At 37.0% G+C, this 14,686-nt stretch overlaps 1 protein-coding gene across 1 annotated transcript in view; it reads left to right on the forward strand.

Annotated features, from left to right (window-relative positions):
• col25a1 (collagen type XXV alpha 1 chain) overlaps positions 1-14,686 on the forward strand; it is a 175,094-nt gene that overhangs the window by 147,536 nt on the left and 12,872 nt on the right. The window contains exons 21-34 of the mRNA XM_066720245.1: positions 1,447-1,491; positions 1,915-1,959; positions 4,059-4,136; positions 4,507-4,530; positions 4,995-5,039; positions 8,003-8,047; positions 8,146-8,226; positions 9,472-9,534; positions 10,019-10,069; positions 10,804-10,830; positions 11,260-11,340; positions 12,439-12,474; positions 13,784-13,837; positions 14,315-14,368. Coding sequence (XP_066576342.1) covers positions 1,447-1,491; positions 1,915-1,959; positions 4,059-4,136; positions 4,507-4,530; positions 4,995-5,039; positions 8,003-8,047; positions 8,146-8,226; positions 9,472-9,534; positions 10,019-10,069; positions 10,804-10,830; positions 11,260-11,340; positions 12,439-12,474; positions 13,784-13,837; positions 14,315-14,368 — 729 coding nt within the window. The remainder of the gene's footprint in view (positions 1-1,446; positions 1,492-1,914; positions 1,960-4,058; positions 4,137-4,506; positions 4,531-4,994; positions 5,040-8,002; positions 8,048-8,145; positions 8,227-9,471; positions 9,535-10,018; positions 10,070-10,803; positions 10,831-11,259; positions 11,341-12,438; positions 12,475-13,783; positions 13,838-14,314; positions 14,369-14,686) is intronic.

The following is a 14,686-nucleotide window of genomic DNA, read 5'->3' on the forward strand; positions in this document are numbered from 1 at the left end:
CTGCTTTAAAAGCCTTTATATTTCCAGACAAAATGGGATCTTTTTTCTGTTTTTCTTTATTCTCCTCCTTTCTACCTCTACGACAACCAGCATATCCACCTTGATATCTTAATATCTATTGTAATTGGCTTATTTATCAACAGTAGTAAACACATCTACACTACATAGAAGTCAGCATGGGCTGGAAATGTCTATAAACCAAATCATACCTGCATAACTGCTGTGAAGATCAACTCATTTATTTGTCCATGCCCTAAAGTGTACATATACACACAAATTAAATAATGCACTAATCACATGTATAAAAATCTGTAAGTACAGTTTGGTCTTATGTTTAGCCTTTAGTTATGTACCTAAGTAGTATCACAATGTTTTACAATCAAAACAGAGGGGAAGAAAAAACCCTTTTTTCTCCAGATTTCTACTCATAAGTGTCCATTCCCACTGAAGCCCTCAATAAGATTGTTCACCTCTGTGTGTGCCCCCTCTGAACTGCTGACTACAGTTTCTATTAAGCAGCAGAAATTCTCTAATATTAGCTAGCACTTTACTTCTCTCTAAACCCCTATGCCTACATGAGCTGTATAAGGTGTACTCCATCAGCTGTGACATGTTCAGACTCCAGGCCTATAACTTATAATTATGTTCCTGTACTTCTGCTATGCTCTGTTGCACACACCTCATTATAAAGTGCTTTGATAGGATTCGTGTGAGTTAAAAAACTAAATAAAAATGCAATAGATTGACAGCATACCAAATGTTCAGGTCACATTTCCTTTTCCTGCTGTAAACATCCAGTAACTTAGAGCCCTGACCTTTAACTCCTTCCTTCACTCTATGTTGCCACCTGTAATTCTCCTGGATGCCTTCCCGTGAATAAGACCGCTGAAGCCATACTTTCATAACAGTGGAGCCCAAACACAAACAAACACGATTGGCCCATCGGAGGCTGATTATAAGACAGTGCTTCAAATCTGAGAACAGATCTTTGTTTGTTTATTAAAAGCTCTGCTTGTAACAGGGATAGAAGCTCTATATCATGTAAACAAGAACTGTTCTTACAAATCTGAAAAACAACAGTTAAACAACATATTTTAGTTTTAAGTTATTTATTTTTTAATAATTTGTTTTGTTATTACAAAAATTACACTATATTTTGACATGATGTTTACGATGTATCTGAAAGGTAATCACTATTTGTAGATATCCCACATTTTTTGTTTGTAATATATAAGGTTAAAGTGGACACTTCACCTGTACATCTATTTAATAAGTTACATGTGTAGAATTGCAAAATGAAAACAGGTCTGTTATGAGAAGTATGGATCATGCTTGGCTGTTCTTTAAGGGGTAAAAGGCTCTTGTAGTGTTTTATCTTCTCTTCTCTTTCCTGTCCCCATTTCTTTCTCTCTCTTTCTCTGCTGCTTCTCTGCTGCTCACCACCAGGGGGGGCAAGGTGAGGCTGGAATCCCAGGCCTCAAAGGGTCAAAGGTCAGTGCTTAGGCCAAGTAAGAAGTTTAGTTGCTTAAACAGTTTACCAGACTTTTCCACAGATCAGCTGTCATTTCTACCCCCTTCTGGAGATTTGTGTGTATCAACATTCACAGTATGATGCAGCAGATCATTAGCCTTAATTAATGTTTAAATATGATTTTTCTTGCCCCACTGCACTGCCTATTTGGGGGTAGAAAATGAAGTCTCTTAACTGTAACCAAAATAAGGGTTTGATGTCTTTTTATTAACTTTCAGGGCATATTATGTTTAATGTAAATGCCAAACTATATATGCAATGATACCAAGATATTAGCAGAATTAAGTAGAACATAACTGACAATGTCTTATCCATTTTTAATTTTTTTGTATCTGTTCTGTACATGTGTGACAGTCACTTACTTTGTGCATCCTGTTTTTCAGGGGGATGCCGGTGACAAAGGAGAGTCTGGGTTAATGGGACCACGGGTGAGTGGATTAAAATACTGTACAGTTACTTTCCCATAAAAACGTGGTTCCCAGTGCCATCTTGAATTGGTTCTGCTTTGTATTTATTTATTTTTCAAAATACTGTGACACAGCCGTGGGGTTCTCTGGTATGTCAAGGAGTCGGTGACTAAACTTGATGTATCCATTCCTATCTTGCCCTGGGCCACTAAACAGTTTCCCAGTAAATAAAAAGTGGAGAAGCCTGCGAGGATGGGCTGTAGGGAAACTATAGGGACATGGCTGTGATTCAAAAGTGGTTGTCGTTGCCGTGATTGTAGTCCTCATCCAGTCCAGGTCAGTGTCTAATCAGATTCTCAAAGCAGACAGCGGTCAATCTGGGTTAATAATAAACAATACTCCTCTTTCCTCACTGCTGGTCTCTGTTGCAGTCCCCTGCTCACCCTCCTGCCTTTGCCCTCAGGTACAGTCAGTATAGGATAGTATGCACTGTTCTTTTATGCACTGAGAGGCGTAGCAGTAGGCCCTCCAGGTGTGTGCATTATCCAAGAGCACCTGTTTGACCGAAATTTCCCATGAAATCTTTACTGGTAGGGGTGATCCAACTTGTTCTTATATTGCCCCTGTTATATACTACACCTCGCACTGTGCCACAGTACTTTGGTTTTTACTTTATAAGATTGAAAACCAAAAACCGAAAACCAACTAATTAAGTGGTCCTTGACCCAGTCAACAAATTGCTAAAGAATGTGAAAACAGTGTCAGTGGCCATCATCAGCCTTTAGAGGGCAGTGTATGCAATTGATATACATGGTCAGACTTTACTGCTATTTGATTGATTTATGTAGCAAAATATGTGCACCTGCCCTTTATTTGCTAAAATTACCCTTTACTTCATGAAGAGTGAATAATTTGAACAACATTTTGAACATGTATCCATACCTTTCATTTTAAACAGAACTGACTAATAGGAATAAGCAACACACACACACATATAATATTGTATTATATTAGATGAAAAACTCGGCAAACACTGAACAGGAAAAATCAAAACACTTACATTAAATAAAATACAGTTAGGCTGTGCAATGTTACCATTTCCCGTCTCTGCCCTCTAAGTCCCTATCTTCAACAGAAAATCTGCACGGAAAAGTTACTATGAACTCAGAAAGGGAACATACTAACCAATCAGAGGCCAGGGTTTCAGTACTCCCCTGCTTGGCAGGTGTATAATAGAACTTATGTAAGTAGGGGGTCAGCACTGGTGTGTCCTAACACTCTGGCCATTGCAAACAAACTAGTTCACGTGTAGTGCTGTGTGTGGACTCAAACTCCTGCTCAAATCAAACCACTGAGTTAATAGCTCCCACAGAGTGACTAATCCACCGCACCAAATCCCCATCCCCTGACACTGTGGTCTGGAACGCTCTACCATGTTCACAAGGGAAGATGTCAGTGTAACAATTGGTCCTACTGCAAACTGCCCATCATAATAAGAGTTTGCAGGTGCCATCCCTAATTAAACTATATTATAACTATTGATATGTATTGACTTTTAATACTTTTAACGAGAGCCTTTGCAACCTTTACACTTACTAATGTGTACTACCTTGTTTTAAATAGATAAGTACTTAAACAAATACATTTCTGACTGCACTAAGGCAGTATTTTATTTTATCATCTAGTTGGTGGTTGCAATAAAGTTAAGCCCTCATACAGATTCCAATGTTCATCTCTGCATTGTTTATTCAGCATGTACTTACCTTATCTGTTAGTTAAAGCTCAGTGTAAAGTCCCTTTAGATAAAGTTAAAATAACTACCAGGAATAGGGTGCACAGAGTTGTTATCGGGGCTGAACACACAATTCCATACTCCGATTGATCCTCTAGAATACACAGGACCGGCTGTCATTACCCTTTTTTCTACCGTTTACAATTGACACTGTTTTTCGGGTATCTCCTTGGCTCCCCCCACTTCAAATCCTCTGTATCTTGCATTGTCAGTTTGCATATTGAACATATCCACAAAAGATTTAAGATTAATTAAGATGTATGAAGTTATTTTTAATATTAAAGACATACCTGTTTGTAATTCCGTCACATTTAATTTCTACCTGCAGGGTCCTCCTGGACAGAAGGGTGACCCAGGTGCCACAGAAATCATTGATTATAATGGCAATATCCAGGAAGCACTGCAGGTATGAATTGTTATGATACTTGACTTCTGAGAGAGCTCTGACATCTCTTACTTATCTCCCATAGTTTAATCCGCAGTATGCTCAATCAAAGTTACTCCATTATGAGTCTTAAAATAGTTTGGATTGTGTCACTTTTTTAATATAGTATGATTATTTAACTGACAGTTTGAAATTGATTAGTAGCAGGTTTCTGTTTTTTTTTTTTTTTTTACAATGCAATCTTTTTTCAGAAAGATTAAAAAGCATAAATTGTTTTATTTTTCGAATTACCAAAGTACCATTTTCAAAACAAATATATATAGTGACATGAATTTAGTAGTGCATAATCAGTAATGCATTTTTTTTTTTAACTCCTTTGTTTTGCTGACAGAGGATTACCACTATTACAGTCACGGTAACTCCACTGAATCATATTTATTTTATAACTGATTTTCTATTGTACAGCATGCTACTTTCTGTGTTTGTGTTATGATTAAGGCCAAAAGATACTAACTTGTTGTTGTGCTCAAAAGGAAACTAATGTAACATTTGATGGCTGATCATTAATGTCTTTTTGGTTTTGATGCTGTAATAAAGCGAAACATAACAAGCTATTGGGTAAATCAGATTAAACAAAGTATATACTAACATGACTGAGAGAAAGACAGTTCAGTCATGAAATGACTGGCTTTGTGACAAGAAAGTGAATCTTCATTATTATTATTGTTGTAACTGTTGTGGTTGTTGTTCAGTTCAGTGACATTTTTATTTGTGATCGTGCTCACCTCCTGTTCCTCACAGAATTGTTTGTTCTGTAAGTGTACTTTTGATCTGAGAAACATTAATCTAGTTAAGTAATAATTTTATCTTACATCTCAGGGTCCACCAGGACCACCTGGACCCATAGGGCCACAGGGGATAAAGGTAAGCAAACTTTATTTCCAAGGTGACATTTTTACCTTTTGTACCAAAACTTAGCAAATTGAGGACCAAAAAACATTGGCCAAAATGGTTTACTAGAAGTATACAAAAAACTATCAAGAGAAAGAAAATGTTGTATAGTGCATACAAAAGGGATAGAGACGAAACAAAATACAAAGAATATGTTGAACTGCAAAGAGATCTTAAGAAAGGGATCAGGAAAGCATAGAGGGAAATAGAAAGAAACATAGCTCTTGGAGCTAAAACTAATGCATAGAGCTTTTTTCAATACTACTACAGCAAGAGGTCAATAAAGGAGGAAGTGAAACAAATAAAGGGCAAATATTTAAGTATCTTGGAAAACAAACAAGATGTGGAAAATGTTCTAAATGAGTATTTCACAGAGGTTTTTACAAAAGAAAAAACAGATAACATGCCACAGGTTAACAACCAGTCCAGTCAAACCCTAAGAGAGATCAGGATAAATGAAGAGGAGGTACTAAAGGGACTAGCAGAATTAAATACAAACAAATCACCTGGGCCAGATGGGATATTTCCAACAGTACTTAAAGAAATGAGGGAAATTATTTATAGGCTGCTAACTCAATTATTCCAAATGACACTTAGAACAGGGATTGTGCCAACTGACTGGAAGACAGAAAATGTCATACCAATCCACAAGAAAGGGGACAAAACTGAGCCAGGAAATTACAGACCAATCAGTCTCACCTGCATCACTTGTAAAATGTTGGAAAAAAATATTAGACATAAAATAGAGGAGCATCTTAATGAAAACCATATTCTTGGAGATAGTCAGCATGGGTGTAGACGAGGCAGATCATGTCTTACTAATTTATTAGAATTTTTTGAACATGCAACTGCAGCTGTAGATCACGTGAAAGCATATGATATGATATACTTCGATTTTCAAAAAGCTTTTGATAAGGTTCCACACCAAAGACTGATCCTCATATTGGAAGCTGTAATCATTCAGGGTAAATAAGTAAGTAAGTAGATGGATTATGAACTTGTTGATGTATAGGAAACAGAGAGTGTCGATTAGAGGAGTCACTTCTAACTGGAGTGAGGTTGTTAGTGGAGTTCCACAGGGATCAGTATTAGGGCCTTTGCTTTTTCTAATCTATATTAATGATCTGGACTCTGGGATAGTTAGCAAACTTGTCACATTTGCAGATGATACAAAAATAGTTGGCTCAGCAGATACAATCTCGGCAGCACAGGCTATTCAGAGGGACTTAGATAACATTCAGTTGTGGGCTGACACCTGGCAGATGAAATTCAATGTGGACAAGTGCAAGGTAATACATGCAGGTAAAAAAAATGTCCACTATAATTACACTTTGGAAGGAATAGAACTGGATGAAGTAACACATGAGAAAGACCTAGGAGTCTATGTGGACTCCTCACTTTCTCCATCCAAACAGTTTGGGGAAGCAATAAAAAAGGCAAACAGGATGTTAGGGTATATTGTCAAAAGTGTAGAATTGAAAACAAGGGCAGTAATGTTCAGACTGTACAATGCACTAGTTAGACCTCATCTGGATACTGTGTGCAGTTCTGGGCTCCACACTTCAAGAAAGATATCGCTGCTCTAGAGGCAGTTCAGAGGAGAGCAACCAGACTTATTCCAGGTCTGAAGGGAATGTCCTACTGAGAGACTGAGAGAACTGAACCTTTTCACCCTGGAACAGAGGAGACTACGTGGGGACTTGATCCAAGTCTTCAAAATCATGAAAGGCATCGACCACATCAAACCAGAGGAGCTTTCCCAGATCAGCAGGGACATAAGCACCCGGGGACACAAATGGAAATTTGACTTCAAGCCATTCAAGACGGAAAATAGGAGACACTTCTTCACTCAGAGAGTCGTTACAATCTGGAACAAACTCCCCAGCGATGTGGTTGAAGCTGAAATTTGGGAACATTTAAAAATAGACTGGATAGGATCCTTGGATCACTTAGTTATTAATGGACACCAAATAAGCACTATGGGTTGAATGGCCTCCTCTTGTTTGTAAACTTTCTTATGTTCTGTACTGTACTGTAGGTTGTAGTGTACATTTCCAAAGGCAATCAAAATTAATTTGGAAAGGGGATTTAATTTTTTTTTTTTTTTGTTAAAGTTCTACTTCTAATTCTCCTTATATGCTTAGCATCTATTGGCTTCTAATTGTTTGAATATGAAATAAAATTAGCAGTTTTGAGATTGTTAGGTTATGAATACATCCCTGGTTATCTGAGAAATAGTATACTATGCAACAGGGGAGAGTCCTATGTTGTTACCATGGGACCTCACGGAAAGCATGTTATATAATGAAGCCACCAGGTAGGTAAAGGAAAGTATTGAGGAGGCCAGAGCCTGTGTGTTCCCCTCAGAATCTGGAAGGCCAGGAAATGGGCTCCAAGCCACTCACCATCAGTCTGGACAGGAGAAACAGAATTGTCTGCCAGATACACCTTGAGCGTGGATGGGGACTTGCCCTCATCCAACAGCTCCTGCAGAAAATCACTGTTATAGGGCAGGTGACAGGGTCATGTCCTTTATCCAGACAACACATCTGGAAAGTCTGCCAGTGGTAAGAGAACTGCAAAACCATGGAGGGAGCTCTTGCCGAAAATGGGTTGTAGCCACAACGGCCGAAGACAGCCCTAGAGCTGTGAGGTTGTCCCAGGGGACATCCTCGGACCTCCTCTATCTTTTTAATTAGAAATATATTTTCATGGGGTTGTAATGTTATTGCTACCACATAGGCAAGGAGTAAATGTATGTAGTGTAAATTCTATTTTCTTTCAGTTTATTGCCCTTCATCTGGTACAAGAGAATATTGTTTGTGCCTTCCATAAAGTACACTTGAGATCTGGTCTTTGATAAATACAGCACCTTCTGCTCACAGATCTTCCTCTTGTCCTGAGGTTGATCTCACCTAAAGTTGTATCATTTACAGGGAGAAACAGGATCCCCAGGTGTTGCTGGACTGGATGGTGAGAGGGTATGTGAAAACAAAACCAAGAAATGATTCTTGTTTTTCCTTATTTAAAGCTGAATGCCAGTATTGTCTAATTGTGGCACACTTCTGTACCTTCCTAGGGACTTAAAGGTTCAAAAGGAGACATGGGCATCCCTGGGATATCTGGAGAGAAAGGAGCACTTGGTCTGCCTGGGCTCCCTGTAAGATCACTTCACTTAATCCTGAATCCTTGATCTTCAGAGTGAAAAAAAAAATGTTTTAGACAAATGTACAGCAATTTTGGAAAATCACAACCATTCACAGGGGAAAATATCCAAAGTAGGCTAGTTTCAACGTACAGCTTTTTATTTTTAGTTAAATGATTTACGTTGCATTTGTCTTAGGTTTGCAAGATTGCAAATTACACTTCTCAATGCTGGTATACTAATTCCTCCCAAACTACTTTATTTGTACTAGGGCTGTCAGTCGATTAAAATATTTAATTGGTTAATCAATGGGCATTAGTTGATAAATCTGTAGATTAATCAGGTACTTATTAAAATAAGTGTAACAGTCTTTAAGTGGTTGTGCCACACAGTAATACTTTAATAAATACTAGGCACTGATATTACAGTAAAAAAAAAAATGTATATTTGGAAAAAAAACACTAAATAATTATAATCAAAATATAATTATATGTATTGAATATGCCTACAGCATTTTAGCTGAATGAACACAAATCTAGTAGCGATCTCTACCTCACCTGTCGACAGTCTTTCTTGTGCTTGAAAAACACACACTGTATAGCATTACAAGTGTCTTCTTACAGCTGTACTCTTGAGTGGACACAGGGTGATTACGCCACAAATAAACACTTGTGTAAATTATTTGTTTTGACTGTGCAGTGTACACATTTAGAAAAAAAAGCACTTTGATGTTATTTATACCAATCATTTTATATTTCCATTTAAATACACTACTACTTTTCAGCTAGTTTTATTTGATCGTTTGCCTTTTATTATACCACAGCATTTGAAGAGCTATCGGTTAAATTGAGTGGTTTTTCATCTTGTAGGTAGTTCGAAATATCGGTGCTTCTAGTGTTAACTGTATTTCACCAGTCATTATAATGTAAGAAAAAAACAAAAATACAGAAAAAATCTATTGTTGATCAATTAATTAGTTGATTAATAGACCCGATTAATCGCAACAGCCTAATCTCAACAGTTTCACTTTGATGATGCTGTGCCATCCCTACATAGGACTGATACTAACTATGTATTGATAAATACTAAACAGATGGTATGGTGGTTTACTTGGAGAAATATTGCTTGCATTGATCTAGCAGTATGGAAAAAATCACAAAACTGCCCTGTCAGGCTGTCTTCCATGTTGCATTCATGGCTTATACATTTACCTTCTGGACTCTTGAAACAATTACTCACCAGTTGATCAATGTTTTCTAGGGTGTTAATGGGCTAAAAGGAGATAAGGGAGATCCCGGTTTGCCAGGTCCTCAGGGTCCCTCAGTAAGTATGATTAAGTCTCACCTTTTAATTGCTTTATCTTATCCCAGTTTAAACCGCATTGCCCCTGCAGCCTACAAGGAGGATAGAGGATTAAGTGGTGACCTCTGATGCCATGATTCTCTCAGTATCCACCTGTCAGCTGAACTGAAGCAGGAATGGGAGCTTTAAGGAGCATTTAAACAGATTTAAAATGATTAAATCTGATCAATTAATACCATTAGATATTTTATTTTCCATATTTCTTTTTCTCTGCTTACTGCCCTCCCAAAGATGTAAAGTGTCATACTAATCACACAGTTAATTCTACACCTTGGGATGATGACAATTGTAGACAGTAAACCTTCGTAATGAGCCATGCTGTGAATGTGTACATGTTCATTGGTATATTTACAGTCATTCAACAAAAGATCACCACTTGTGCTGCAAATAGGTACCTTATAAAGTGACATGTCAGTCTGATTAAAGAGCTGTTTCTGTCACACAGATCATAGGTCCCCCTGGAGCTCCTGGCCCTCACGGCCCACCAGGCCCAATGGTGAGTCCCTGAATGTGAATCAATGTCCTACACCTCTATGAATCTAATTTCCTTTGGTTCATGCACCATTTATGTCACCATTTATTTATTCCCTTGCAGACGATAATAAACAGTATTTATTAAGTGTTTCCTCAGGTTATTCAGAATCAGATATCTTCTTAAGGCTTAAGCAGACAAGACAAAAAGATCATAATTATCATCGGAGAAGCACTTTCTATGGAATAACATAAGAGGCTAGGCACTACATGGCATGGACAAACTTGAACAATACACAGCCCATATGGCAATAGGATTTTTACAAGTTAATTGAAATCCTGTCCTGTCCTGTCTTTCACGTCTGTGCAAATACCTCATACAGGCTCAACCAGCTGAAATGTGTATTAATGTGTCAACATCCATTAATTAATTGACTGTTACAATGCACATTTGCTTCATCCTGTTTGTATTACACCACACCGTTCTTTGTGTATTTAGACACATTTAGGCAAATTTAATGTCAGCCATTGTACAGTACTTTTACAAAACTAATTTGCAGTTATGGGGACCAAACAAACGGATGTAATAATACTGGGTGAGGGGAGCGTATGCATAAATATCATGGTTGTTTTACTACAAAACATACTGTATGTATTCGCTCTGTTTGTATTCCAAAAAACAGTTCAACAAGGAAGTTACATACAATGATAAAGACATAATAAAGTTGTCTTAATGGACTCTTTGATGCACTTTTGCAGGGCCCCCATGGTTTTCCTGGACCTAAGGTAAATGTGCAGTGAAGTGTGTTCAAATATATAGTGTCATCTTGCTGTGTTTAATCCTTGTATTAATTAAGCATGTATGTGTGTTAAGATAATAGAACCGTTTTAAACCCTCACTTTAAAATGATAGAAACACTTGCCTTAATACTGTAACTAGATGTACTGTATACACAACTAAAAAACATTTGCTGCAATCTCCAGTATATATTAAGATAATCTCAAAACCTGAATTATTATAATTATTATTATTATTATTATTATTATTATTATTATTATTATTATTATTATTATTATTATATTCAGTAATGAGAGTGTTAACTGTCAGATAAGTGGAATACTGGAGGTTGCAGTGGGTTCATGTGTTAACACAACTTTACCCCAGTTTTAACTGTCTGTAGTACACAAGCCTACTTCTGCTGCTCTTGCATTTAGGGTGAACCAGGGCTGCATGGTCTTAAAGGAGTGAGAGGGGAGTCTGGGCACAAGGGTGACCGAGGACCCCTTGGCCTCCCTGTAAGTACAACAGATCGTTTCAGCTCCATTTCCCGTCTATTTGCCACACAGCTCTGGTTGACTCTGCCACCTCTCCCGAGTCCATCTCCATACACATGTGCCACTGCTAAAACCGCTTCCAATAACACAACCTATGTGTCATTATGTTCTCTTCATGTTTTGTCACCTTTTGTTGTTCATGTTTGTGGTTTTAATTACTCAGTATCTGTCACCACTAATTCTGTCACAACTTCTCCAGCCTTGCCTGTCTGACTGTTTTGAAATGGGCAGTGTAAGAGAGTGAGAGTTTGGTAACAACCCATATTTAAGGACATGTACTTGAAAGTCTAGGTAATGTTTTGCTCATTTTTGCTAATGTTGGTGCTACTTTCTTCTCACAAGTCATCAAACATTTACAGTAAGAAGAGCTACTTATATTCCTCCAAGATACTTGTATGAGGAGAAAGACAAATAAAAGGTTTAGTCTTATTTTAACTTTAAATCAAATAAATGCCAAATAAGGGCGAAAATATAAATGAAATACACTTTAGATTTTTATATCTTTAATTCAACCATCAGTAGGTGTCAGCATATCTTAAGGAAAAGCTATTTACTAGCTTAATTGAAATACCAAGTTGTTAACTCTGTTGGTAAATCCATATGGTTGTTGAAGACATTTCTATGCATGGTGTTATCCATGTGGTTGAATACTTGATTTTATGTGAAGTCATGCCTGTTTGTAGATATAGCCTGATTCATCCTGTTTGTTATTTGGAGTTTTGAACTTACCTTAAGGGTTTTTCAAAAGCAGTTAGGTGACTTTCTACAACCTTTACTTTATTACCATCACTTTGCACAGTTAAACACAACAGTGTGATGAAAGTATTTGTTTCACGTAACATTGTGTTTTCATTCATTGTATATGTCTGTATTTGCAACAAGGTTAATTAACTACCTTCAAGCTTTGGCAAGTGTGTTTCCAAAGCTAGTAAACATCACCCTGTTCAATTCTCTTCTTTTTTTATTTTTTTAAATAACAACCTTAATTATTGTTTTCATTTCACTGTTTTCGTGTACTAAACCCTTGTTCATCTCACTCACATCCTCATACTCACACAGGGAGCGTCTGGGTTAGATGGAAAGCCAGGATTTAGGGTGAGTCCTTCATGCCCTAGCTTTGTGCTATCAGCCATCACAGCTGCAACCCCTTATGCTTTCAATTGAGCAGCTAGAAATAACAGTGGGATATGAGGACTGCAATATAAATATATATGGATAGAAAGAGATTAAAAAAAAACTATATCTATTTATAGTTTTTCTATCTATATATCTATATCCTATCTATATAGATAGATAGATAGATAGATATACATTATATATATATATATATATATATATATATATATATATGATTAGCTGTCACTATACTACTTCAGCCTCTTTCATGAATAAACTTCAAATTCAAGTGGCTCAAAAAGAAACAGAAAAGGCGATGTTCTGAGTTTGATTTGGTACTATGTAATTAACATGGTATTAACACTCATACATTAACATGTTTTCCAAATGTCAACATTGTGTGTTAAAAAATGCATGACTATGACAGTTACATGTATCATTTAATACTTTATTCTTTAATTTTATTATTTTAATTCTTTTAATTTTAATTTTCATTTGGACTTTGGGCAAATCCTTATGTAAAAAAGTGTCCATATTTTTGTTTGATCATATCTCAGTCTAGCTGCCATTTAACCACAAAAGCTACTTTAACACGAGAGCTTAATTTTCATAGAGAGCTTGTGAAAGATTGTTCATACTAGTTTACTCCTAAGACAAATCAGAATTCTTTTGCAGCCATACAGCAATGTGGCTTTTGAAATGAATATCGTTCTTCAGTCTATTTTTAAATCACTTCTACTGCTGGAAGGATACATCTTCTTCCACTGCAAAAGGAAGTTACATAATTTGTAATATGATCATTAATGCACACCGTATGCAGGCATTTTACTTAGCAGGGAATGTGTTTGTTGAGCTTCAAACAGATATACTGATCATCCAGGACTTAAATAAAATAAACCTCTATGAGCCTTTATAGTAATCTGTGCCACATCATTCCAGAATTATCTAATTGTTTATTTATTTTTCAATCACAATGACTGTTTTGAATAGAAGTCAATATGTTAATAAAGTCTGAAGCCCTGCAGGCACAAGACCAAAACTAAAGCCTTGATTTTTTAATTAATCTTACACAGGAGACAAAATGACATCCTTTACCAGGAATACATTCCTTTTTGACTCATGGAGATTGCATAGATATGCTTTTTATTGTTTACAGAACTTACTGAGTCTACCAAGCTTAAAAAACTTTGTTTTACATTAATCCTGACTGCTGAATAAGGCCATTGAAATAATGTGCCTGCGTGGTTTGTGGCGGTGTGTTGTTCACTGTCTTGTCCTCTGTATGCAGGGCATGGATGGTCCAGTTGGTCCTTCAGGTCCAGCGGGTCCAAAGGGTGACAGAGTAAGTCCAGGACCTTAGGTTGTACACTGTGAACTTTCTGCTCAAAATACCCTTGCCGCCCTACCATTGATCATATATTAACTATTGCAAGAAAGATACAGCAGCTTATAGGGATGTAATATGTCAGTTGGACTTCATTGAATTGTTTTATTTTTGATTGGTTTATCTTGCATATGAGTTGTTTGGTGTAACCCATTTGGGCATGGATGTTGATTTTACATTTAGTGTAGACTGGCAGTCAGAAACTGGGCCAAAGCACTCACCCAGTTCATGGAGATTGTATTGAAACATTTCGTAGGTTATTTTGTTTTGCATTACACCTGGAAGATTCAAACTTAGTCTTACAAAACAGAATAAAAGTCTTTTTTTTTTTTTAATTTCAAGTTGATTGGAAATATCGAGCTCAGCTAGTTCATTAACTGGACAGAGTAGGTGAGTCAGAATACCTCCGATAATCAACTGATTGTGTATTGTAAGGGTGAAAGAGGACCGGCTGGGGAACCTGGACCTAGAGGACCTTATGGACTACCTGTAAGTATTTAATTTCTGGTGAATTTCAATGGTCCTCTGTACAGGTTTAAAACCTCCTGCCATCCCTTATGCCTTAGAATTCAAACAATTCAAGCAAGAAGTGTTCCCTGGCATCCTTGTTCAAAATGTGTGTGGTTGCTAGGGGTGAATGTGAAGTTGATGAGACATGGGACACATTTAGATAATGATCGCAGTGTCAGTTACATGTTGTGGCGAGATGGCTTACACTGCAGTTGTAATAAAGCTACTGGAATGTGAAGTGAAGAGTTTGTGAACTATCGTGATGTGAAAATCGTTCATGTCAGTGGTTTAACCATG

Source organism: Amia ocellicauda, chromosome 13, assembly GCF_036373705.1.
Source record: "Amia ocellicauda isolate fAmiCal2 chromosome 13, fAmiCal2.hap1, whole genome shotgun sequence".
Classification (NCBI taxonomy): Eukaryota; Metazoa; Chordata; class Actinopteri; order Amiiformes; family Amiidae; genus Amia; species Amia ocellicauda.